The 27513-nt window shown below is 34.2% G+C and overlaps 1 protein-coding gene across 2 annotated transcripts in view; it reads left to right on the forward strand.

Moving 5' to 3' along the window:
• Nucleotides 1-27513, forward strand: part of GTF3C1 (general transcription factor IIIC subunit 1) — a 130465-nt gene that overhangs the window by 29344 nt on the left and 73608 nt on the right. For both annotated transcript variants that reach the window (XM_074282772.1, XM_074282773.1), the window contains exons 3-6: nt 3282-3458; nt 5774-5917; nt 11172-11268; nt 17685-17808. In XM_074282772.1, coding sequence (XP_074138873.1) covers nt 3282-3458; nt 5774-5917; nt 11172-11268; nt 17685-17808 — 542 coding nt within the window. The remainder of the gene's footprint in view (nt 1-3281; nt 3459-5773; nt 5918-11171; nt 11269-17684; nt 17809-27513) is intronic.

Raw genomic sequence — 27513 nt, forward strand, 5'->3', positions numbered from 1 at the left:
GTCTCATTATTGTCATTTTCTTGGGTTAGTTTGCCATTTCTATCTCCAGATAGATTTACAGATGAGGGAACTGCAAACAGTTAAGTTATTTGTCCAAAGTCATATAACTAGTAAGTATCTGAGAGCAGATTTGAATTCAGGTGTTCCTAACTCCAGGCCTGGCCCTCAGTCCCCTGCAACACCTACCTGCCCTTAATTTCAAATAGATTTACAAAAAAATGAATCCATTCAAATCTCTACCAATAGTATATTGGGGTACCTATCTTTCCCTACCCTCTCCTCCCCCCCAAAAAAACCAAAAACAAACAAAACTGGCATCTTAGTGCAATAGAATAGAGACAGCCCCCACCCATGAAAGTAGATTTGAACTGAAGAAGTCTCCAAAGGTTCATATACCCACCCTCACCCATCCCATAGTTCAGTTCCCATTTCCCATGCTCCCAGAAATATTTTTGGTTTTAGTATTATATAACTGAACTATGTTGTAGTACTGTAGGATGTTGGAGCAGAAATGGGACTTAAAATTTGTTTTGACCAAATTCTGTCATTTTATAAATAAGGAACCCTGAGGCCCAGAAAAAAGTGGCATGCCTGGGGTCATGAAATAAACTAATGGCAGAGCCAGGATTAAATCTGAGGATTTTCAGTTCTTAATGTACTCTTCTTTTTTCATTAGTAAATGAGAAAATTGTGTAACAGTAGTTATTGAATTGTCAAATAGTTCATCAAGAGAAATGTTTGTATTAGCCTGCCAAAGGTTAATAATCAAATCTAGGCAATAAAAACAGTTGCCAAACCCACTGAACAATCTCCCCCATCTCTTGCACAATATATACCTCTATCTCTCAAGCTTCTTATATTTATATGAGCTTTTTCCAACCCAGTGAACATTTATAGAATGCCACAGTTTTTATAGGTCCAATGGTAATACGTTTGGGGGTACAAATCAATAAAATGTGCAGCTTCTTCAAAGATTTATATGACTTAAATCAGCAAAGTAATAAAGAAAGAATAAGCAATGTGCTTTTAAATATATAAGAGTATTTATAAGCCACTGATAAATATGTAGGTGAAGGATAGTGTAATTGTGAGGTTGAGTCAGGTGTGACAATGAGGTTTTTTTTTTCTGCTTGCTTGGGAAAGGTATCAAGGAGGAAGAAACAAGCAAGACCAGCATAGGAAGAAAGAAAATCTAAGTCCTGTGTAGTAGATGCTGTGAGTGAAGAATAAGAGACAGGGGTGAAGTATGAATCAGCCAGCGAGGATTTATTAAACTTTGTCTATACCAGATCCTGAAAATGCAAAAAGAAAAAGAAAATATTCTTTTTCCTCAAGGAGCTCAAATTCTTTTTGGGGAAATAACATGTAAATGCACACAAAAGTATCTACCAAATAAATACACAGTGAGGGAGGAGCACTAGCAGTTCAAGGCATCAGAAAAAGCCTCTGAGGCAGAGAGGAAAGAATGCATTCCAGGCTTGAGGCATAATCAGTGAAAGGCATTGCTATGGAAGATGAAATGTTTCAGAAAAATAGAACAAAAGCAAATGCACCTGTCCTAGAGTAGAAAATATACATGGCTAACACTGAGTTACAAATGCCTTTAAATTCCAAACGACTTTTTTTAAAAATCATAGTGGCAGTAGGGAGCCACTGGAACTTAAGGAGCAGAGGACTGACATAGTTAGATCTGTGCTTTAAGAATCACTTTGAAGAGATTTTAAAGGACAGAAAGGGACCCACATGTGCAAAAATGTTCATGGCAATCCTTTTTGCAGTAGCAAAAAACTGGAAACTGAATGAATGCCCATCAGTTGGAGAATGACTGAATAAGTTATGGAAAATGAATGTTTTGGGATATTATTGTTCTGTAAGAATTTCATAGAGGCCTGAAGAAACTTACATGAACTGATGATACAAAGTGAAATGAGCAGAACCAGGAGATCATTATACATGCTAACAACAAGATTATACGATGATTAATTCTGAAGGACGAGGCTCTTTCCAACAATAAGATGATTCAGGCCAGTTCCAGTGATCTTGTGATGAGAACCATCTACACCCAGAGCAAGGACTGTAGGAACTGAGCATGAATCACAACATAGCATTTTCATTCTTTTGTGGTTTGCTTGAATTATATTTTCTTCCTCATTTTTTTTTAACTTTTTGATCTGCTTTTTCTTGTGCAGCAAGATGTATGTCTATATTGGATTTAACATATGTTTTTACCATGTTTACCATATATTGAAATAAATGCCATCTAGGGGAGAGTGTGGGAGGAAGGGAGGGAAAAATTGGAACACAAGGTTTTTCAAGGGTCATTGTTGAAAAATTATCCTTGCATATATTTTGAAAATAAAATTCTATTTAAAAAAGTAAAAAGAAAAAAAAAGAGAGAGAATTATATACCATACATGAAGATTTTTTTCCTTACCTTTCAATAAACTCTTTATAATTAAAACTCTATCATCAAGATCACTTTGGCAATAGGAGAAAATAGGGAGGCATTTTAGTCAAGTTAGGGACAGTCAATATAAATGTCTACAATTTACATGATAGATAGTGGGACATAAGGGCAGACAGAGTAGGAATAAGTAAAATATTAATAACTAAATAAGTAAATTATTAGAAGATTTTCTTTTTAAGTATCAGAAGATTATCCAGGCCATTTTTTTTTTTTAAGTTGTACATGTACTCTTGGTAAAACTTACTCATTCAGCAAAATAATGTTCTCATATGGTTCAAGTAAGATTAGGAAGAGGAGATACAATTTCCTTGTATGGCATTAAGTTCTGGGGTAACAGTTTATAAATTGAAGTTGTTAGTTTTATATTTATGTCAAGATACATTAGTAAAGATTGAAGTTATAGCTATGGAATCTTAACTAAGAAAATAATACTACTTGAATTTCTGATACAACTGTTCCAAAAAGCGTCTTCAGAAAAATAATAATGACTTATTTGTTGTAGCATTTTAGGATTTTTTTTTTTTTATATATAATAAGAGCTGTTATTTTCTGGGATAGAGAGGCAGCATGTTATGTATAGGTTGTTCCCAAAGTCATAATGCAGTTTTAAGCAAATCAAAGTATTAAAGCATAAATTACGTTAATCTGAGGAGGAGAGAGACCCTGGAAGCTTAACAGTAGAAAACAAAATGGAAAGTGAAAAGTGGCGCATCTACATAATGCAATTAGAAATTAATATTTTTAATAACTTCCAAAGTAAATTAAAAAATATATATAACTCTTCTTCCCTTTCTTGGTTGTTTCTGATTTGCAGATGGGGAAAGAAACTGATCATTGTTGCCTCACAGGATATGCGTTATAGGGCCTTAATAGGCTTAGAAGGAGATCCTGATTTAAAACTCCCAGACTTTTCCTACTGTATTTTGGAAAGGTTAGGCCGAGCAAGATGGCAAGGAGAACTTCAGAGGGACCTTCACAGCAGTGCTTTCAAGTAAGTGAGAGGATTTACTGTTCTGTATCAGCAGAAACCTTATTTTAAATGGAGGAAAAAAAAACCAAACAAACAAACAAACCACTTGGGTCTTTTGAAAATCAAATGCAAAAGCTTTATGACTTGTCTTTTATCCACTTTGAGTCCTATGTTATTTTGGAACATTTCCTTGGGGGGAAAATGGGAAAGTGGTAGATTTGAACTAGATGGTGGTTTTTGTCCCTTCCAATTCTAAATATATAATTATGTAGTGGTTTTTGACCCATCCTGAGAACCTCATTCTTTTTCATACTCCTCAGATGTCCATGTTAGATCCTATGAATCTTTCAATGCTTTCACTATAACCAAAGAATATAAGGTCGTCAGAGACCTCTGTATCCACACCACTAGTATCCTTCTTTCTGAACAAATCGACTAACTGTTGAAGTGACAGTGTATGTATCTTGTCTTCACTGATCAATAATACGAAGGAATTACATATCATTTCCTTGAAATTCTAAACATAATTTGGAAAGAAAGTTATGACCAAAACATTACACATTTTCTTTCCTCCACTTTGCCTTATTGAATTACTGCCCATTCTTTTAAATTTTTTAAAAATCCAGTTCAAATACTGTTTTTCTTCAGAAGTTTCTCTGATTGCTATGGTCAGTAACCTCAGACTTCAAATATTACTTTGTTTCATAATTCTCTAGTGTATTTGTGTTGTTTTTTATTTTTTCAATAATTTTTTTATTGCTACCTTAGTGGTTTTTTTAATTACCAAAATTTTCCCCACTATCTCTCCCATTTTCATATAATATTCATATAATATTTTGAAAGGAAGAAAGGAAAGGAAGAAGGGAGGTGAAGAGAGAGAGAGAGAGAGATTAGCAAAAGTAACCATTATATTGCAAAGGTTTCAAAATATGTGTAGTACATAAATGTACTTGTGAACCAACCTTCCACCTCTTCAAAGGGCTGGGATGGGTATATCTCCTTTGGAGGCGTGCTTCTTATTTGTGATTTTGTGACATTCGTTTTTAATTCTTTAATTTTTAGGAAAATGAAATGTTTCTTTTTATATTCTTTTTATATTAGTGTAATTATTTTGTACATTGTTTTCTTGCCTTTGATTCTTTCAGTATCATTTCATAACGATCTTTCCATCCTTCTTTGTATTCATCTTAATTATATCTTAATAGCACAATTATATTCCATTGCATTCATGTATTGACATTTGTTTAGCTGTTCTCCAATTAATGTGCATTTACTTTGTTTTTACTTCTTTACTGTCACAAAAAATAATGTTATAAAGATTTGAGGGACTTTTCTTCTTATCAGAGGATTCCTTGAGATATAAGCCTAGTGGAATCTCTGGATCAAATCTTATGAATATTTTATGTTAGGATTACTAGGTGAGAACTCAGGTTGTCTGGACAATGACAAGGTGAGAATTCAGGTTGTCTGGACAATTACAAGGTGAGAACTCAGGTTGACTTGATAAGAGGAGCAAGCTCATTGGTTGGAGTACTTCTTCCCAGAAGCCCTTGCATTATCCCACGCCCATTCTCTGGGAGGATAAAAGAGGACAGCACTCCAGAGATAGGAGAAGATTCTGCACTGCAGGAAGGGAAGTCACTTCTCTGGACAAGAGTTAACAGCAACTGCCTGGAGACAACGGTTCACTACAGGAAGAAGAATCTGTCCAAGAGATTTGAGTTGACACAGCAGATCTCTTCCCAGAGAGCGATCGGCAGCATCTGGAGACAATAGCACGCTACAATTTTAGATACTTTACTCTATTTCAAATTGATTTCCAAAATGGTTGTAACTAATTCACAGTTTCACCAACAAGACAATAATGTACCTATCTTGCCATAATCCCTCCAACATAGACTATTCTCATCTTTTGTCATCTTTGACACCTTTATAGGATATGAGATAAAATTTCAAGGTTTTCATTTTATTATTAGTAATTTGAAGCACTTTTATATTGTTATTGATAATTTATTATATAGGCACACACATATGTCCACTTAGGCTAATTGCTTATCTAATTTGGATGCCAAATGTTTCTCAAAAGAAATTTGATGCAGATTTTTTTTTTACTACTTTCCTACACTCCTTATCCTAGATGCATTAATTTTGCTATCTAATTTGATTTTTATAATAGTTACTTATTAGTATCTAGACTGTTATATCTTGGATGTCAGAGAGACTGTCTTTGTATCTTTCTCAGGATCTAACCCAGTACTGTACATGAAGGTAGATTTAATTTATATAAATGTTGACTTAATTTAATTATAACATATTATTTCCCTATTTTCTTCAAGGGTTGATGCAGGGAAACTGCACTACCACAGAAAAATATTGAACAGAAATGGTCTCATTACAATGCAGTCTCATGTTATTCGATTACCAACTGGAGCCCAGCAACACTCAATCCTTCTGCTCCTGAATCGTTTTCACGTTGACAGGTACAATATGTGTATTTGCTCAGTAGAATGTCAGGGTGCAGCCATGTGAACTGAGCCTTTAAAAACCATAAACCAGGTTCTTAGGAATATTACAATGAATGAATTTGGTATGTGTAGAAAATTAATATTTCTTGACTTGATACTTCAGCCTGTTGATCATAACATTTGTAGATTTAGAATATTGGAAGGAATCTTAGAAATCATTTAGTGTAACTGCTTATCCCAGTCCTTCTTCAATAATTTTCATGAACAGTTAGCTAGCCTCTATTTGAATTAAAATTTTCACAAAGAAACATTCAAAATGAGCTTCTCCTCTTACCTCTCCCTCTCCTTTTCACATCATTTCCCCAATGACTCCACCTGTATTTCTAATTCTTTTTTGGCTGAGGCAATTAGGGTTAAGTGACTTGCCAGGATCACACAGCTAGGAAGTGTTGTGTCTGAAGCCAGATTTGACCTCGGGTCCTCCTGACTTCAGAGCTGGTGCTCTATCCACCGCGCCACCTAGCTGCCTCCTGTATTTCTAATCTGATGACAAGTTATTCCTTTTCTTTAAAGTCATTGCCTCTCCATGTGTCCTTTATGCCATCTTCTCCCATATTTAGCAGAATGCCTTTACAATCTTGTCACCTATTTTTAATCTCTCCCTTTCTACCAACTTCTTTCTTCTTCCTTATAAATATGCCTAGATTTTCCCATCCTTAAATAGAAACAAAAATAATTGACCCTATTTTACTCTTAAGGTATCATATTCTCCTTTTCCCTTTCTCAGACAAATTCTTCAAAAAAGCTGCTTATTCTTATTTCCACTACTACATCTCTATTAATTTCTTAACCTTTGCAATCTGGCTTAAGACTTCAATTGAAACTGCGTTTTTCCAGAGATACCACTGATCTTTTTAATTGGCAAATTTGGTAGCCTTTTCTCATTACCTACTCTGCTTGATCTCTCTGCAGTATTTGACATTTAATGTCTGTTTCTCCTGGTGAATACTTCCTCCTTTGTTTTTCATTTGTTTGTTTTTGTTTTTATGACAATATTCAAATCTGGCTTCTTTGTTTTATTGATATTTATCAGTTTCCTTTGCTGTATTGCTATCCAAAAATGTGGATATTGCCAATTTTCTGTTTTTGTCCTCCTTTTCTTCTTGTATACACTCTTAACTTGGTACCTCATCAACTCTCAAGGGTTAATTATCATCTTTATTCAGATGACTCCCTGACTTATATTACTAACTAGACTTAAGTCTTTCTCCTAAACTCTGTTACCAGTTGCCTAATAGGTAGTTCAAACTATATATCCTGAAGTCATTTCAAGCTCATTGTGTCTATAGCTCCTTACTTTCCTCCTGCTCCCCATAAAAAGCCTCTCTTCCAAATTTTGCTAATTCTATTGGAGAACCACCATCTTTTCAATCCAATCAATTGATGAATTAGCATTTGTTAACATTCTAGTATGTGTCAGGTTCTATACTAGGCATTTAGGATACAAAGACCCCCCCCAAAAAAAAAATGGATTCCTAATTTTTTTTAAAGTTTCTCTCCCTTTTTTTATTTAATATTTTTATTTTCTCCAGTTACATAAAAAACAATTTTTACATTAGTTTTGAAAACTTTTGAGTTCTAGATTTTTCCCTCCCTCTTCCCCATCTCCCATTAACAAGGCACATGTGAAATTATGCAAAACATTTCCATAAAAGTCATATTGTGAAAGAAAACATACATCCCTCCTTCCCTCTTAAGAAAAATAAAGTAAAACAAAAGAGAATGTATTCTGTATTTAGAATCTGTATTCAGATTTAATTAGTTCCTCTGGCTGTAATGAATCCCTATTTTCAAGGACCTTACGTTCTATCAAAATTCTGAAAATCAAGGTGCAATTTTTAAGAAAAAGAAGAGAAGATCAAGTCAACAAAATCAATCAATACTTTGAAAGAATAAAAAAAAAAATATATATATATATATATATATATATATATAATGCTACTTAACCATAGAATTCCCTTTTCTTCAAAGGAATATGGGATGGGAATGGGAAAGGGGAAGAGTAGTCTGTGGAGAAGTTTTTTTAAACATGTAAAAATAGTTTTCAGTATTCATCTTTGTAAGATTTTGAGCTCCAAATTTTTCTACCTTTCTCCTTTTTTACTCTCCTCCCCAAAACATCGAGCATCTGATATAGTTTATACATATTCAGTCAGATAAAATATATTTCAACATTAGTCATGTTGTGACTCAGACACAGAACAATAACAGCAAAAACAACAACAACAAAAAAAAAACAGGAAAAAGAAAAAAAAAAGTTAAATGTTTCTATCTGTATTCAGACTCCATAGTCCTTTCTCTGGATGTTGAAAGCGGTTTCCATCACATGTCCTTTGGAATTGTCTTGCATCATTGCATTGCTGAGAAGAGCTGAATCTATCATAGTTGTTCATCACACATGTTGCTGTTACTATTTAACAATGTTCTCTTGATTCTTCTCATTTCCTTTGCAACATTTCATGTAAAATTTTCCAGGTTTTTCTGGGAGCAACCTGCACATCATTTCTTATAATATAAGTAGTATTCCATTACACTTATATATCATTCCCCAATTGAGGTACTCCCTCAATTTCTACTTCTTTGCTACCACAAAAAGAGGTGCTATCTATAGATAGATAGATGGATGGATGGATAGATAGATGGATGGATGGATGGATGGATGGATAGATATAGACATATAAAGAGATCAAAAAAGAGAGAAAGGACCCATATAAGTCAGACCTAGTAATGATATTGCTGGGTCAGAGAGTATGTACAGTTTTATAGCCCTTTGAGCATAATTCCAAATTATTCTTCAGAACTGTTGGATCAGTTCACAACTCATGAAGAATATTTTTATTAATGATTCCTAAAAAGTTAGCTTTGGGAGTAGGTTTATTGACACTTGCTTCATGCTCATATTGTAGCCAACATTTTTCCTTTTTTTATTGAAAGATCAATTACTTGATAGGTGATACTTCTACCACCACTAGTTGTTCTCATGAAGGTACAGAAACTTACCTTCTTTTCTTATTATTCTTGTCTATGTTTCCTTACAGTACCTCCAGAGAGAATCTTCCTGGTGCCCTTCAGGCCTTCCTCTTATTCTTTTAGCTTAACTTTTTTTTTTGTTTAGTTACTAATTTGTCTTCTTATCATATATATCCTAACTAATCTCATTTATGGCAGTTTGCACACACAATTATCAGTAATATGATGTTTTTATGAGCCTTTTGTGTCCTCCATTTTTCTTTTCATTGCCTTTGGACTTTGCTTCTTTTCATTTTAATTCTTCTATAACTTTGTGGTTGTCCATGATTTGAACTGCCACAACAATTCTGGAAGAATAGCAGTGCAAAAGATAAGAACTTGCCCCACGAAGGTGCCTTTCTGTCCTCCATTGAGAGGCTGGTGAATCTTTTGCATTCAGGAAGTCTCAGTTGAAATAGGGCTTGGGACCAGTGGGGTGAATATGTGAAAATCAGCACCAATTTAATTCCTTAGGAATCAGCAGATGGCCTACTGAGTAGTTAACCAGTTCAGAAATGGAACAGATCAAAACTTCCTTGATGATCAGCAATGATAGTGGTGGGCCCTATAAAAGGATCAGTGCAAGTCCAACCTGGAAGAGTTAAGGAGACTCACTCATAAAAGAGAAAAAAGATTCCAGCTTGGACAATGATAAGCTTTTGAAAATATCAAAAGCACTGCTCAGGGCACCAGATGTCATCAAGATTATCTTCTGTTTCTATAAGCACTGGCCAGCTCAATAGTCATTATAGTGCTTTTCTATAATACACACATGGACTAACTTGATGGGAAATGTTTTTTAAATCCTTTTTTTTGTTGTTGTTGTTTACATTATTTTTATAGTGATCAAGGTTCTGATAGGCCAACCTTTTTACTTGTGTAAAATGGCTTTTTGGTGTTCTGAGGCTTGATAGAATGAATAGGAGACCATCTGCTAATAAAAGCATTTAGAGAAGTTCACCATCAATAAGAAATTATTCTTTAATTTAACCTTAATCCCTAACACCTTCACACAAACTTTTATTAAGACTCCTACCATTACAACTATGATTGATTTTTTGAAGTGTAGAACTTTACTTTATCCCTATTAAGTTTCATTTTATTCACTTCAGTTCTTAGTGTTTTGAGATCTTTTTGAATCTTGATTCCAGTCATCCAACATAATAAATATTACTACTAGTTTTGTGTCATCTGCATATTTGATTAGCATGTTTTCATATATCAGGCAGCTGTCACATTCTTTAGACTCACAGCTGTGGCAAGGATGATTTATGTTCCTTCATAGGGCTGCAAGTACTTAGAACATCAAAAATGGAAACTGGAAATGGGTCTTTAACTCATGTACCTTACATGTGCTCCCCCTTCTGCCCATGAATAAGGAGAATTCAGCATTAACTAGAATTGTACATTGTTACATATCATTTTGACTAAAATGAAATTGGAATTTCAAAAAGTTTTATCCTTTTTCAGACAAGCCCTCACTTCTTTATAGAGAACATCTTATAATATTTATTCTCCTTTGGAAATAATTATAACATTATCCTTTATGTTAGATATATTTTGCTTAACATAGTCGAAAAGAAAGTATGGCAACAGTCCACTAATAGAGTAGAAGTCAGATCTTCTCACTCCCATATGCTCTGTTCTTTAGTTTTTTTATATCTTTAAAAAAAAAATCTATTTTCCACATAGTTCTCTATCATATTGCAAAGAATTTGGTAGTCATCTCTGTCACTATAAGTTAATATTTTCTTAAGTCACCTGCTTGGTGGCTTTATTAGGACAATTTCTTCAGATCTTATAGGCTAAGAGCTCCAGGATGTGAGAATTGATATTCTTAGCCTGCAACCTTTTCATTGCTAGAGTTGAAGTTACTTAAATCAGAGATGGCTGTTCTTTTAGGCATAAAACTAGGCATACACAAATGTATATATTCTTAAGGAGCTATACTCCTTTATTTCTCTTTAAGCTCTGCTTCTGTCACTGACCTTTTATGACCTCAAAAAGTATTTTTATCCTCTGGACCATGGATTTCAAATCAAGTGATTGCTAAGGTTCCTTTCAGCAATAATACCCTAGGATTCTAAGATTCTCTCTATATGTATGTTTACATATATAGTTCTTGAACAGCAATCTTTGAAAATACAGATGGCTTGTGACAATGGAACTGAAAACGGCAAATTATCTGCTTTTATCATAGGAGGAGTAAATATGACATCCTTATGGAGAAGCTTTCTGCAATGCTGAGCATTCGAACTAACCAGATGGAGACATTAGGATGCCTGAGGGAGGAACTGGTGAGACACTCAGTGGTTTTCCAGTGCTTGTGCTGTGCTGAATTTAATATGCACATAATTATTGTGTTAGGAGTTTAGGTTTGGAGACTCTGTCTCGCTAAGCACATAGTAAATGAATCACAAATTGAAACCTAAAGACCATGTTATAGTCTTGAACAGCCCTAGATTTTGGCTTTTGTTTTTTCTTCTCTTTGTAACAGAAATGAAAAAGTACTTTGTCCTTCCTTTGAACTTTGCTTAGATTCTATAGATTCTTGACCAGATTTAAGTTTTTTGTTGTGTTTTGTTACAAGTTATATTCAGAAAGATCACATGGAAATAGCATATGAAATCCAAGCTAGCTTTTACATTCCATCTTTCTATTTTATTGGTAATAGTCTTTCACAAGAGCCTATAGTAGTAGCAGGCCTGGGGAGGGAAATAAAAAGTGAAGAAAAGGTGGGAAAATGGTCATCATTTTGCTTTTTCTGCAAGGCAGTATTATGGGGTAAAATAGAACTAACCTAAGAGTTGGGGACCTGACTTCTGATCCCAACTTTGACTCTTTCTTGCTATGACCATAAGCAAGTTACTTCATATATAAAGCACAAATAATATTTGTATAGAAATGTAAATTCTTATCCCCATAGATTTTCCAGCAAAGCAAAACTAGAGAATGATAGCTGACATTTAAATAACATGTTAAGGCTTTACAAAGTTGTTTTTTTCCACCACAATTATTTTGTGATTTCAATGATAGCATCCCTGTTAGGTAGAATTATCTCCTTTTACAAATAAGGATATTAAGGCTCATAGATTAAATGATTTGCCCTGTTCACACGATTAATACATGTCCATGGAAGAATGTCAATCTAAATTTTTCCTTTTTGTAAATCAGTTGCTCTTTCCACTGAAGTAGGGAAACTTAGGAAGCTATCTCTCACCCAATATGATTTTCAGTTATTTCTATATCATCAATTTTGGATAAAAGAGATACTGTATTGGAAAGATAAAGCAATCAAGGCCTTCAATGTTTTTACGATTATAGTTTAAAACCTAAACAAAACCTTAGAAGATTATCTAATGCAGCCTTGTCATTTTACCAATGAGGAATGTAAACAAGGAATGTAAAGATGTAAGCTAATTTGCTAAAAGTCACATTTGAAGCCAGAATCTAAACTTAGGTCATCTCACTCAAAATCTAATGTTCTTTTCATTACACTGCTGAAAATCACATTTTAAACTTTATTTTTAGAAAAGTTAGAGAAAACTATTTTTAAAAAAGAAAACAATATTATAAAAATGAAAGAACTTTGTTTTTAAATATAAATCTATCTTTGTCATATATAATGGTTGTAATGTTTTCTGGGAGGTTTTTGGGGGGACTTCTAGAGGCAGCCTTCCTTTCAGTTCAGTTTCATCACCCTAAAATGCAGCCAGGAGTTAAAGTCCAGTTCCTCTATTGTGTCCTTCAAAGTCTTGAATCTTTTCCTGGGGTCTGGCTAGCTTTAGTAGAGGCCTGTCTCTTTCCTTGGTTCCCCTATAAGCTCTTATTAGAATGTCTCCATCCAGTTTCAGTCTCTAACTTCCTCTGAATCCAAAGCCTCCAGTCAGCACGAAGGTAGACGTGGGAATGGATCAGACTCCACCTCCAAGATGTGGGACTATGGGTTTCCCAGAATACAATCCTAGTTGTGAATCTCCAGGAAGTCCATGAGCAGGCTTTTCCTTTAGACTTGTGAATCTGCCTACTGAAATCCTTGCTCTCTAAATCATCTTGAGCTTCCCTGAAGTTCTTCCGGGAAGTCCTCTCCTTACCCAATCCACACTCTGACCTTCCCCACTGAATCTTGGCTCCTTATATCCTCCTAGAGAATGGGCTTGTGGGTACCTCCTAGGCTTGTGGGAGCTCCTTAAAGGACCAATGATCAAGTTCCTTTAAAGGTGTAAACTCCTTTAAAGGTTTGAACTCCTTTACAGGTGTGCAAAATACTTTGGAAGAATGCTAACAAATGGTCTATATTCTTATTGAGCTACATCAATTGAATTACCCTATAGTTTATTTACTGGAATGAAGTAATTTCTCTTAAAAATCTCATCTAGTCCAACTTCCTGGTCCTAAATTCCTGAATCTTTAGTTATTTGATATTAAAGGCACAAATAGAAATCTGAAAGAGGAAAAAACACTATTTGAATTTAGTTCACTTTTGTCATTTGTCCCTTACTAGCTTAGAGGCTATGAAAAGGAAGAAAGAAAGAAAGAAATGAGTGTTTATTAAGTGCCCTACACTGTGTTAGGCAGAGTGCTTTTACACATTTATCCAATTTGATTCCTACAACAATTCTGGGAGGTGGATGCTATCATTTTTTTTTTTATAGTTGAAGAAGCAGAAGCAGACAGAGGCGAAATGAATTGCTTTGGGGAACACAATTACTAAGTATCTGAGGCTAAATTTGAATTCAGATCTTCTTGACTCTGGGCCCAGCTCTCTACTCTACTGTTCTGCCCAGTTCCTGTGGGTAAATCATTTTTCTCTGGATCTGTTTTCTCATTTGTCAAATGTGGGAGTTGGACTTCACAACCTCTGAAGATTACCTAAGTCTACCAGCTCCAAGTCTGTGTTCCTGTGAATAAGAAAGGCCCATTTGCCCTCTTTTTGCAACACAGTTTATCTGCTCTACAACACTGAAGATTAGGAAATGATGAAAAATTAGATTGGGCAGCAGGTATCTTACCTCTTAAGGTAAAATATTCTCTTCTTCAGGTGGATAGAACACTAAGCTGATTCAGGAGGATCCTGCCTCAGACCTCCAGTCATTTTCTGGGTCTCACTTTGCTAATTCATAAAAATCAGACACAAGGTGATCTCTAGGGGCCTTCCAGCTCTAGTTCTTTTGCTGCTGTGATATAGTTCAAAGTGGCTTGAGTTTGAGAAACAGCCTGGCAAATTAGGAAAGGAGGGTTTTCCAATTTATTGCTTTGCTTCTCATTGTAGCTTTCTCAAAGTCAGGAACTGTAATTTCATTCCTTTTCCACAGTGCCTGATACACTAGCTATATCGTGCTGTTGATGGGGGTTTAATTTATGTCTATCTGTGGGCTTTTCTTACAGATACATAGATTAGCAAAGATGCACAGTCTACAAACCACTGATGGGTTTGTTGGACCATATGTGCACCATCATCGTTATTGCTCTAGCCACATGTTCACCATTCCCAGAGGTAGAAAGCCAGCCAACATAAGAGGGTGTCAGGCTCTCTCAACATGTGCAGCAGCAACTTTGCAAGTGTTTTCCTTTCTCTTCTCCAAACTCATCCCCATCGTTTTTAACTAGCAGTACATAGAAGATACTGCCTTCTTTTTTCCATACTTAACATGTAGTATGTAAATCTTGTAACTTCTATACTTCACTAAAATAAACTTATACTAGACCTCAGATACTCAAAAACCACAGTCACCATCTTTCCCATAGACTTCTACTTGCCAGGTAGGTAGTTTCCTATACAAGAAGCACTTTTTAATTTTCTTGGTGCGAGGATTGGTATTATTCCTACCATGTGTATTACAGCACAAAGCTTGATCAGGTAAAGGGCTGCTAAGTGTTGGTGGTGAGACATTTACTAAAGTGTTTCTGGCTCCAAGTCATTCATTCTTTCCACTACACAGCCTGGTCTCTCAATTTTATATCAACAACCACATTTTTGCCATTTTTAAATTTTAGAACCACCAAATTTGAGATTTGAAAATGATTTTTCTGGTCATCTAATTAGTGTAGTACAACAGAAAGAGCACTGATCTTAGAAGTAGCCCTGTACTTTGGTTCCAGCCCTGCCACTGACTTTCTTAGCTCTCTGGGTCTTAGTTTCTTTGTCAAAAAAGAGGACTGGACTAGATTTTCTTGAAGGTGCCTCCCAAATCTCATAGCTTCTGGAATTCTGTTCGGCCTCTTAGCCTCCATTCTTCAACAGTCATGGTAGACATAATCACAGGACCTGACATGAAGCAGCTACATAGAATTGTTTATAGTCAGGTGATCCAATATTTTATGTATTTTAATAAATGATTATTGTTGATTAGAGAGTTCATAGAGCAGAAGAGAGGGAAAGCTGGCATTAGAAGCAGAAGGATCAGATTCCTCCTCTGCCTCATGGTGTATCCTTGGACTCTCGAGGCCCTAAGCGATGCTCATACATTTTAAGTTACAAAGCAGTTTATTAGATTTTGTTAATATTGTTAGAATTTGGAAGTTCCCTACATCAATGAAATTACAGAATTGTTTTTTAAGAATCCACACTTTAAAAGAAAAATTTTTTAAAACTTAAATGCAAAATAAAAAAAACAAAAAGAAAAATAAGTGTCATGTGATCAGCAGAATATTGAAGAGAATTCAAAGTATGTAATAATAAATTTCCATTTCAAGAAAACATAGAATAATAGAAGGCTTTGTATTCATAACTGTCCATCTTTTCTTTGCTTTCTTATAGGTTTTCTTTTGATCTCTACTATATACTTTTTACTTTATTCTTCCTCCCCTTTTTTTCCCTTCTTACCTGCAATGAAGCACAGATATATTTACATATACACAGACACACCTTTACATGTATACCTACACACATATATACATACATATATGTGCGTATATATACATATGTATACACATATCTAAAATAATATTAATATAGCCTACAGATTTCTCTCTTAATTGAATCTTTTCAAAATTTTTGTCTAACATCAATGATTACTACCCTTGCTTTTTTTTTCTAATAAATCGTTCTTCTAGTCATAGTTATATGTTTGTATATATCTGTTATTTCCTATCACTGCTAATTCTTGTACTTTAGTTCTACGTGGCTATTACTTAACCCTGCCTCCCCTAATAGTTTCCTCCCTTTCCTTCTTTTTCCCCCCTTCTTTTTTTCCTTCTTCTTTATCCCATTCTTATTGATCTACACATCTTATTCTACTCACATAAATCTAAACACCCTTCTGTTCCCCATCTTATCCTGTTGTCCCTTTTTCCTTCTTTTTTTTTCCTTTCCTATTAATCTGCATTCCTTATCTCACTCCTGGTGATATATATATATACCCTTCTATATCTTACCTTTTTCTATTTCTTTCTCCCTTATTTTTTGATAGATTTTGGAGGGTATAGTTAGTTCCCTTCTTGATCTATATGTTTATTCCTTTTTTTTACCCATTTCTGATGTGAAAAGATTTTCAGAATACCAGCCCTCTTCCTCCATTTAATTTCTCTTGGTTGATTCTTGTTATTGCATCTCATTTGTGCAGCATAAGTACTATTTTTACCTTTTCCTAGATAATTTTGCTATTTGCTATTTAGTCACATGATATTCAGCTCTACTTCAATCTTTCTTTTGCACTACCCAATAGTATCAATCTTTCATTTCCATTTCCATGTATAAAACATAAACGGCTTGTCCTTTTTAAGTCCCTTGAAGTGTGGGCTCATATATTAAATTTTCTATTGAGTTCAGATTTGTTTCAGAAAAAAACCTGAAAATCTGACAACTCCTTAAATGTCATTTTTTTTTTTGCTCAATATTCTATTTAATTTTACTGGATATAATATTTTTGGCTACTGGTTATTTTGATTATTGCTATATAGTATTACAGGACCTTTGGTCTTTTATTGTAGCTGCTGATAAATCATGTGCAATTCTTATTATAGCTTCAGCATATTTGAATTGTTTTTGTGTGTGTGTGTGTGTGTGTGTGTGTGTGTGTGTGTGTGTCTGGTTTTGTTTTGTTTTTATTATTGTTGTTGCTTGTAAAATACATTTTCTTTGCTAAGATCAATGATATTTCTATATATTTTCTTTCTAGGATCTCTGATATGGTGATTGGTGCATTTTTTTTTTCTATTCCCCCTTTTTGTTCTATCACTTCAGGACAATTTTCTTTGATTATTTCTTGTATTATTGTATCAATATTTTTTTTTTTGGCCATAGCTTTCTGGTGGTCCAATTCTTCTTATGTTTTCTCTTCTGATTTGCTCTCTAGATCTGTTGTTTCTCTTCCATTTTTTCATTCTTTGTATTTTGTTTTATCATTTCTTTTTTTCTTATATTCAGTGCTTTCCCAGGTTTTTTTTGACAGTTCATGCTCTCCATTCCAGTGTTCCATATGGTACTTTTAAAAAAATTCTTTTAGTGATTATATGGAAGTTATGTTGAAGAGTAGCTGATAATTTGGATTCCTGCTAAAAATTTGTCATTCCTTTTGAATAATCATATCTCATAGCTTCTAAAAGTTTTTATGATCCTTTTTTATATTTGCAAAGTTCTCTCTGATGGCAAAAATCTGTGATAACCTGAATTATACTTAAATTAATTCCATTCTGGACCTTTGCTTATATGTTTATTACAAATTATCTTCTTGATCCTTCTTGCTGACTTTTGAATTTTTTATTTTGACAGGGTCTTTGTGAAAGAACATTTAAGCGTCTTTATCAATATATGCTGAATGCTGGCTTAGCCAAGGTTGTCTCAGTCCCTTTACAGGAAATTCATCCAAACAGTGGACCTTGTAAAACCAAAAAAGGTAATGATCACTTTAGATTCATGCCCTTTCCCTTTGGGGAATATGTTTCAAGTTCATAAGGAATAGTCCATTGTTGAGTGTCCTGTAAGATAATAAACTTGTCATCTCTTTGGCATGCTTACATCCTCATTCTGCAGAAAAGCAGTAAACTCTTTCTGTCCATTTTGTTCTCTTTTCCTTAAAAGAGAGTGATTGATCACTCAGGTCAGGACTAAGGATAAACTTTTCATCCAGTGTTCAGCAGTTAAAGGGCTTGGTTTCATTAGTTGTCCACATGTTAAACTTTGATCCTGCAGTTTTTAACCCATTGTGTTTTGGGCTATCTCATTCCCTTTTTTCATTCCCCTTTCCAGAAATACATTTCTCTTATTTAAGCTTTCCTGTTAAACTAATACATTACAATTTGTCCTCTAGTCATTCTAGCATCAGACTCTGCCCAAAACAAGGCAAAAACAAAACAAACAAACAAAAAACTATACATTTTATCAGTGTACTTTACCCAAGAACTCAGTTTCCAGGAGTGATATCAAGAAATAAAGAATTATAGGAAAATTAAACAAATATAATTTTTTTTTGCAGGTGTGCCTACTTTATGTAGAAGTTGTGTTCGTGAAAAGTTGCATTTAAATCATTTTTATAGATTGAATTCTTTTTTGAATGAATCAAGGAAAGATGTAGTCTGTTATTTTTGTAAAAAGTAAAGAATGCCTTGTAATGCAAATTACACTGCTATTTGTCTATTCTGCAATTTTGTATTTTTATGGGTTGATAGTACACACCTGTGTTTAGAAAAGTGCTGAACAAACCTAGAAGCTACTCAAACAATCCTAGCTGAGAAGTCCTTAAGGAATTTAATCCAACCTCTTCATTTTATAAATAAGGAAACTGAAACCTAGAAACAGAAAGTCAAAACTCCCTGCCTTGTGTGGCATTTGTCACTTTTTCATACACTGATTCTTTTGCATTATAGTTCTCTGACTTTATTTCATATCTTCCTACTAAACTAAGCATTCCATAAGGCCAAGGACCCTTTCTTTTCCAAAACTTTTATCTTGCCCAGTTCCTGGAATACTACTTTGCACCCAGTAGGTACTTAATAAACGTGCATTGGGTGGAATTGAAGGAATTTGCCCAAGCTCAGGCAAATGCATGGATGATTGGTGATTATGGCCTTTTGAGGTACCAATAGAGGATAAGATATTTGGCATAGCCTATATAAGGTTCCCTGATCTCCTTCATAGGTAATATAGACACTGCTATAAAGTTGGAATTCCTCATTGGATTATACGTTAGCCGACACTTAGCCATTTTAAATATGATTCTTAGGACATTAACTGCTACCTATGACTCTAATTTCCCCTAATATCATGTTCTGTAGAACCAGTAACAGCAGTAAGTGGAGTTTTCATATATAGGTTCAATTCTTGCTCTAGAATATGGACATACTATCACTTATTCATGACTTTGAAAGTTTGCTGTCTGTTAAGTTTCCAGTAGCCTTGATGTGATCACACTGAGTCATGTTGTCACACATTTGATCACACTGAATCATATTGTCACACACTTTTGCTCACTCCCCTTGTGACTAATGATATTCATTTAGGATGTTCCTGAAGACAGAAGTTAAGTATGTGGCAATTAATTTAATACTCTGCTGCCAACCAACTGTACAGCCTGGAAAATTCTTTTTCTCTCACTGCCCTAGGAACTTCTTCAATTGACCAGAGATTTCATTTTTGTGGATGCTTCTACCAATAATGGTTATATAATTTGTTATAATCCATCAATGCCTGTCTATCCTGTGTGACTATTGTCAGTATCTTCCCCCTGATCTGTCATAGGGAACATACCCAGCTTGCTCAGGGCTTCCCTTTAAATCTCTTGACATTGTTACAATTGCCAGTGGAATGAACTGGAGGATGTAGATCAGTTATCATGCACTCTAACTGTATGTCTGGTCTGCCTTTTTTTCCCTAGTCTTACATTTTTCTAATAATAGTCTTTATACTATTTCTACTTAATTTTTGTTTGGGATGTATTACATCCTCTTTACACCTAATATGTACTTCCTCATTGTACTTTTCTTGATTCTTAAATTCAAAATTGTGCCATTCCATGAGTCATAGCCACATAACACTGGAAGAATATTGATATTAAAAAAAAAAAAAAGACAGACCTTTATTTTAAGGAACAATTTTTTATTAATTTTTTTTTAATTAAAGCTTTTTATTTTCAAAACTTATGCATGGATAATTTTTCAACATTGACCCTTGCAAAACCTTGTGGTCCAAATTTTCCCCTTCTTTCTCCCCTTCTCCCCTAGATGGCAAATAATCTAATATATATTAAACTTGTGTACTTCTTCTATACATATTTCTACAATTATCAGAGCACTTTAATTTCCCAAAGGTCATCCCCCATTAATATTTTTGCTCTTCATTTTTGGATCCAGCTCATTGTTCATCTGCATGCAGTAAGAAGCAATAGAAGGGAAAAAATAAGTTTAATAGAAGGCTTCATAAGAAATCTAAATAAAAATTATAGTATCCAAATACTTCAATTTGAAATAGGATATGCCTTTTTAATAAGTTTTTACATACTTTTAAAATTTTTTGTCTGTTATCCTTGTTCCTGTATCATATTTAAATACTTTTTAGATAATTTTGGGTCTCTCACAAAGCCTTCTTTTAAATTTGGTTTTGTTTTTGGTTTTTCCTCTTTATTGCTTCTTGCTGTTTTATGAGTATCTAGTTGTTTATGATCTTCTGTCATCTACCTCTGTAAGTTTTGCAAATAACTTTATAGCCTATATTATATATATATATTATATATATAATATATATGTATATACACACACACACACACACACACACATATATATAATAACAACTGGTATTCCTCATTATAGCAACTGGTTTTTAGTAATTAAATTCTTTAGGAAAATTTATAATCTTTATTGTCCATTTATTCCTCCATCCATTTCACAATTTTCAGTGTCAGCCTCTCATTTAAATACATTGGAATTGTTGACTTGCATGTCATATCTTTTTCTCCCTTTTGTTCTATCTTTGTATTAATTTGATCTGTATTTTAATAAATAAATCAATAGGCTAGTAATTCAAGAATGTTATCTAAGTAGTTATAGTAGTTTCTTATTCAGTGCCTCACAACTCTTCTCAAAATAAATATTCATGATATATAAGAATGCATTACTGGTATAGTCTCCAAACCTTTGTCCTATCTCAATTCTTCTCCTGACCCATATATTTTTGCTATCTCCCCTAAGCTAACTTTTGTTTTTAAGTCACTTAAGTGTGAAAACATATGTTGTTTTATCAAAACATTATTAAATTCTGTATAGCAGATATTTGTCTGAAGTTGCCCTTTATTTTTTAATGGTGATACTTTTGCAGATGTTTATTATGAGGAAAACCAGGAAAATCAAAGATTTCATGAAATGCTATTTGTTGTTGCCTCTGAATACAATAAAAATAGCTTTGCCATCTTCATTTTTGGTTTCTTTAAGGACAACCAGTGAGCCAACTTTTCATTTATCTTATTACTTTCTTTGGATTTCTATTTTCATTTGTCATGAGATATAATGATCAAAACAATTCCATTTCTTTAGTAATATGTCCACTTGTCGATCATCAGACAAGGATTTTATGTTTTAAATGTCAACTATTAAATTAACATTTTTAGATGGTCTAAAATATATGCTTTTCCACTTCTCTTTCATTATCACTTTAGAAGTTAATATTGGCTGCCAAGGATTGTATACTATTTTACATTTCTCTTTGTTTCATGAATTATCATGGCCAATGAATTCATCACCAGATGGCCAGCCTAGTATTTATGAGCCTTTCCATGCTTACCTAGACTAGTCCTAGGAAAATAGAAATAGTTTGTTGCTAAGAATATACTTTACACTTTTCTAGATTGGTAGGATCTGGCAAAGCTTTGATCTTGCTGGTGTGTGTGTGTGTGTGTGTGTGTGTGTGTGTGTGTGTGTGTATTCAAGAATCCAAGATTGCTTTTGTGTCCCACTAAAGCCACAATATAAGATTTTGTGAATGTTCCATCCTTGTCATTGCCCTAATAAGAATAACTCATGTGGGAGGGGGAATACTCTAAATATGCATATATATGCAATATAGCGTATATAATATAATTATATATGCTTAGATGAATATAAAGTAATTAAAGTTTTACAAAGTGCGTTTTCTACAATAACCCTGATGTTTAAACAGTACAGATGTTACTATTTTCATTTGATAGATGAGAAAACTGAGGCTGAGGCTCATTGATAGTTAAATTTCCTGTGGTCACGAAGTAAGTATGAGTCAGAACTGGAACCCAGGACTACTTTACTGCAAACTTAATTCTTTTTCATTGCTGTCCTAGACATTGATTTTTAACTAGGTTCATACCATAACATTAAGGTTAAAAACAGTTGAATCCATCACCCCAAGTGATCAAAACAGTCTGGATTTGTTCTCCCCAAAATAATTTCCAAACTATTTCAACAGCATTTTCCCTCAGCAGTGATCCAGTCCATTGGATGAACCCAAATAGTAGCAGAGTTTCAGCAGATAGAGGCAGGAAACCTAGGATTCATTACCAGCTTTTACACTTAAGAGCTGAATAAACTGTAGATAAGTCACCAGAGCTCTCAGAACCTCAGATTTCTTATCTGTAAAAACTGGGGCAACAATAATCCTTGTTCTGCTTACTTTATTGGTGAGGGAAATCACTTTGTAAAGCACAAAGGACCATAATAATGTAAATTTTTATTAACACCTTTGTATTGATTTGGGATTTTTAGTAAGCAGATAAGAAAACTAGCTCCCATTTATGCCATACTTTTAAATTTGCAAAGTGTCTTCCTAACAATCCCTTGAGAAAATTAGAGTATTAGTATTGTTATCCCCATTTTATAAAAAATGAAAATGAGGAGCAGAGCAGTGAAGTAATTTGCTGGAGTGCTCAGTTGTGGAACCAGGAATATAATATAACCCTGGCCCTTAGACTCTAGTCTTTTTTCCACTATCCTATGTTTAGGTTACCATATGCTTCACATTGTGCCATTCTAAACCCTTCCACAGTATGGGACTGGATTCATGCCTTTCTAACTCCATTACTGTCTTCCTAAGTATCCCTATTAGATAATAGCATTCTTCTTGGGCTCTTACTAATAAAAGACTCCAACGAAGGTTTTCTTTCTAAAGTGGGGGGATGTTTTAACTTTGTAGCTACATATTGAGGGAAACAACACAATGCTTTCTCTGACATAAAGAATTTTCTATAGAAAAAAGCATATTTCATGTAGCCCTCAGGGGAATCTTGTCATTGTTCTCTCACAAGCATTTTGGAGCATTTCAATTTTACAAACGTATGGGTCCCATATGATTCACGAAGCCAGCAGTATGCATTCCTCAGCTGCTTTTGATCCAGCTAAAAATGGATTCTGCAGTGGAGGGCCTTTCAACTGCTTCTTTCCCCTAATTCAGTCACAGTTTGTAAGATGTTCAACCATTTTGCTGAAAAGTATCCCAAACTATACATATCAATAATTCAGCTCATGCTGTGGTCAAAAAAGATTTATCACATGGTCACCCACCTTTTTGTGATGAGCTGTTCCTTGCTTATGTAGCAGGCTTTTCCCAGGATAAAGGACACAGGCTTTGTCAAGGCTTTCCTCAAAGTCTTTACAGCTTGATGGGACCTGCCAGAGCTCATTCCTCCATCACAGCATTTGGTAATTCAGGGTCACTCTCATTCCATGATAAGCCAGCCAGACATCAGCAGAAAAAACTTCAGTGATGGCACAACCATAGCTAATGGGACAAAAGATATATTTTTTATTTAAAGGCTGATGAGAAAACAAAGTAACTAGGCTGGACTTTGTAAATTTTTAACTATTGGCTTTTTTAATGCCACAAATATTAAGGTTCAATTTTCCACTCATAATTCTTTAACCAAGTAGTTTCTGGTAGAAACCTAATATAATAGGCTCATTTCAGCAGCATAAATATGCAAGACTCAGAATTGAGCAGTCCTTATAACAGATGGACTCAGTTCTATTTAACCAACATATATTAAGTATTTGTTGTTTGCTGGGTATTTGTGCTAATGCTTCATGGGAACTTGTGACTTTTGAGCAGAACTTTTGACTTTGTGTTCAACCTTCTGCATGTATTTTTTCCATATTTTTAAAACACAATGATGTGGTAGAAAGGATTTTAGAAGACTTTTAAGCTGATGATCTTATTTCACAGATGAAACAATACCTGAGGTTCAGAGAGACCACATAATTGGCAATAAAGCCAGCAATGGAGCTCAAGGCTCCTCATTCCTAATCTACTTCTTTTTCTTCTGTGCTGTGAAGTTGCTTAGATTCTCCTAAGACTGAATTCTTAGGAAATTTTATATAGAGCTCAATAATATTCTCTAGTTGCTAGGGAAGCAACTGGGGTCTACAAAATATTTCAGAATCAAAATGCCTAAGAAGTAGCATGGTATAATTGATAAGAGGAGTCCAAAAAAAAAAAAAAAAAAAAAAACTTGGGTTCAACCATATGCTGATCTACTTTGGTTCATTCCAAGAAATTTCTTCATAAATAAAGTGATAAAAATTTTGAGATATGGCTTTCAAATGTGGGCCTTTTAAAATATTGAAAAAAAAAACAGTACAACAATGTATTTTTTATTTGAAAGCTTGAGAAGAAAACCAAGTAGCTGAACTAGACTTTGTATATTTTTACTATTGACTTCTTTCAAATCAGTCCTTCAAAGGACCATTAAAAAGCAATATTTCATGAAACAAGATGCTAAAGTATTTCTCTAATAGTTTTACCTATTGAATTTTATAAGTGTAGATTCATACATTTCATAAACTTATGTTTGTAGTTGAAAGAATTCTGGTCTTAGAATGTTCTGATTCAAAAAGATCCCAAATTCAACACTTGTAATTATGAATTAGAAGCTTGGCCCTAAATAAGAGTTTAGGAAGTGTATCAGCCTTTCCTCTTTACAGAAATGCAATGTTGCATATATTGTCAGGCTTGACTTGATGGCTATATCAGTTGGGTTTTTTTTCCCTTAGGTTAGAAGAAGGGATATGTTCAGAAATATAGATGATGTAAGAATAAAAGATATCAACATATATTTGGGGGGTGTGGCAAATAAGAATTTAACACCATTCTATTCCTAATACTAGGTGAGTGACTTTGGGCAACTCACTTTGTTGTTCTGATCTCAGTTTTCTTACCTTAAAATAGAATGATAGAGGTAATTTAGAGCTGCACTGGAATACTTAAATAAAAGTATTTATTTAATACTGGGTTTAGAGGCAGAACACCTGGTCTTTTTAATTTTGGGTGTTGGTGGGGTTTTTTGCTTTTTCTTTTTTGCTGAGGCAATTGAGGTTAACTGACTTGCCCAGGGTCACATAGGAAATATTAAGTGTCTAAGACTGGATTTGAACTCAGGTCCTCCTGACTTCAGGGCTGGTGCTCTATTCATTGCACCACCTAGCTGCCTCTAGACCTTTAGTAAGACATTTTACTTTTAGTAAACATCTTTTTACTTATCTCTATTTATCTTTGACATAATATTACTTATCGAATTCTTAAGTCTGAGCTATTAATAATACCACATAGACACATGGGAGAGCAGTTGATAGAATTTTCCAAAGATGATCTCTTAGGTCCTTCAAGCTCCTCTACCTCCTTCACTATGTTATGCTATGTTTTCTTTAGAGAAAAGTATTATTATTTTTATTATCATCATTCATACAACCTACCCATTTCTGCTTGTGCTGTTTGTTCCCTCTGCCTATATTTTCCTTGTGATATATTCTAATCCATTTGTCAAACTCCAACCCATTTGCCTTTGAAGCTCAATTATATCCCCACAACAAAATATTATCTCTTCCTCATCTAAATTCATATGATACTTTGGGAGTTTCTCCTTTGGATCATCATTAATCTTGGGGTTTGCATTGCAGTTGGTATTTTGATGGTACCTTTTATTATTATAATCCTTTCTTCCACTAAACTCAGAAGACTTTTCAAACATTATCTTTTTTTTGTTTGTTTTAAACTAGCTTTATTGCCTGTTTTCAGATTAATAACCTTTGCTCTTTAGGTGAAATGGAAGTCAAGTGTTAGCACTAAGATATATAGCTAGGAAAATTGATCTTTATACCTGAGGAAATTGAAGTAAAGAATGTATATCAAGGGCGCAACAAAGTTATCGCTATAACCAATGATTTCTCTCTCTTTTTTTTTCCCTGAGGCAATTGGGGTTAAGTGAGTTGCCCTAGGTCACATAGCTAGAAAGTGTATAACTAATGACTTCTGATTATTTTGTTTTATCCATTAGCTGCTTCTGCCTCTTGCTGGTCATCAAATTCTGCCATAGAGACTTTTTTTTTTTTTTTTTTTTTTTTTTTGGAGGGGGGGTTCTTCATTGATGCAGCAGGAGATATGCTCCACCATGAATCGATTAAATCCAACAAGTATTTATTAAATCGATTCTGTATTAGTCCTGTTCTCAAGGAGTTTAAGGAAAGATGAAATGAGAATATAAGAAAGTATTATAATACCATATGAACCCTTAAGTTCTCATATCATTGGGAATGAATATGGTATCCAAAGTATCATATGAATTCTGAGGAGGGAGAGACCATAAATTGTAGGAATGAAGTTAGATTTCACAGGCAGTTGAGCTGAGGCTTGAGATCAGAATGTATTAAAAAGAAATTCTAGGGAGAGACCACAAAACAGCAGAAACAGAGGTAGACAAGAAGTAGATGGTGATTACAATAGTATAGTTTTGCTGAAACATTGGTTCTTTATAAAAAGATTAATAAAAGGTAAGGATGGAAAGATAGATTGGAGTTGAAAAATGAAAGGCCTTCAGTGTCAAACTAAGGCATCTATGCATGTCAGAGAGTAGGAATATAGAAGGCTTTTGTTTTGGGGAGCATTGTAAGTGGAACATACTTTTGAATGAATGTGTAGGTCTTCCTGTGTTTTACTCTATATATGTATAAACAGCATAGACATTTGCGTACAAGGATAGTGTAACAAGAACCCCAATGCCCAAATATCCTAAATTATCCTGTGAATCCCTACCTTTCCTTTTACTAAACTTTGTCTCCATATATCCAATATGTCTGCATAAGACCAATGTCTAAATAAATATTTGTTACCTAGAAAGGAAGTGAAAATCTTATAGGAGATTGGGGTTTGTTCTCTGTTAGCACATGAACATGAATCAGTTGATGGGGACAACATAGTGTACTTCTGAGTAAAGAACTTTATACTGAGTTGATTTCAAGGTCAGAAAGCAACTCAGTCAAAAGGGATGGAGCCAGGACAACAAAAGAATGACCTTTAGTATCTTTGTGACCTCAGATTAGTTATTTGCATTTTTTGACATTCAGTTTCTATAATTGTATAAAATAAGAGGATAGGATTAGATAATTACTGAAGTTGCTTCCACTATAATTTCGGGATCCTATGTTTGATGAGATTCCTGATATTGCTGGGATTGCTTAGGAGTATTGGCTACCCTAACAAAACAAAATGAAAGTGGCAGTCAGTGTTGAAGATTTCATAGATCATTTAATGTTGTAGCAAGAAGAAACCTTCAAGCATAGGTTAAAGACCTAGGAAGGGACTTTGTGACACAAAGTGT

Source organism: Sminthopsis crassicaudata, chromosome 1, assembly GCF_048593235.1.
Source record: "Sminthopsis crassicaudata isolate SCR6 chromosome 1, ASM4859323v1, whole genome shotgun sequence".
In the NCBI taxonomy this organism is placed as follows: domain Eukaryota; kingdom Metazoa; phylum Chordata; class Mammalia; order Dasyuromorphia; family Dasyuridae; genus Sminthopsis; species Sminthopsis crassicaudata.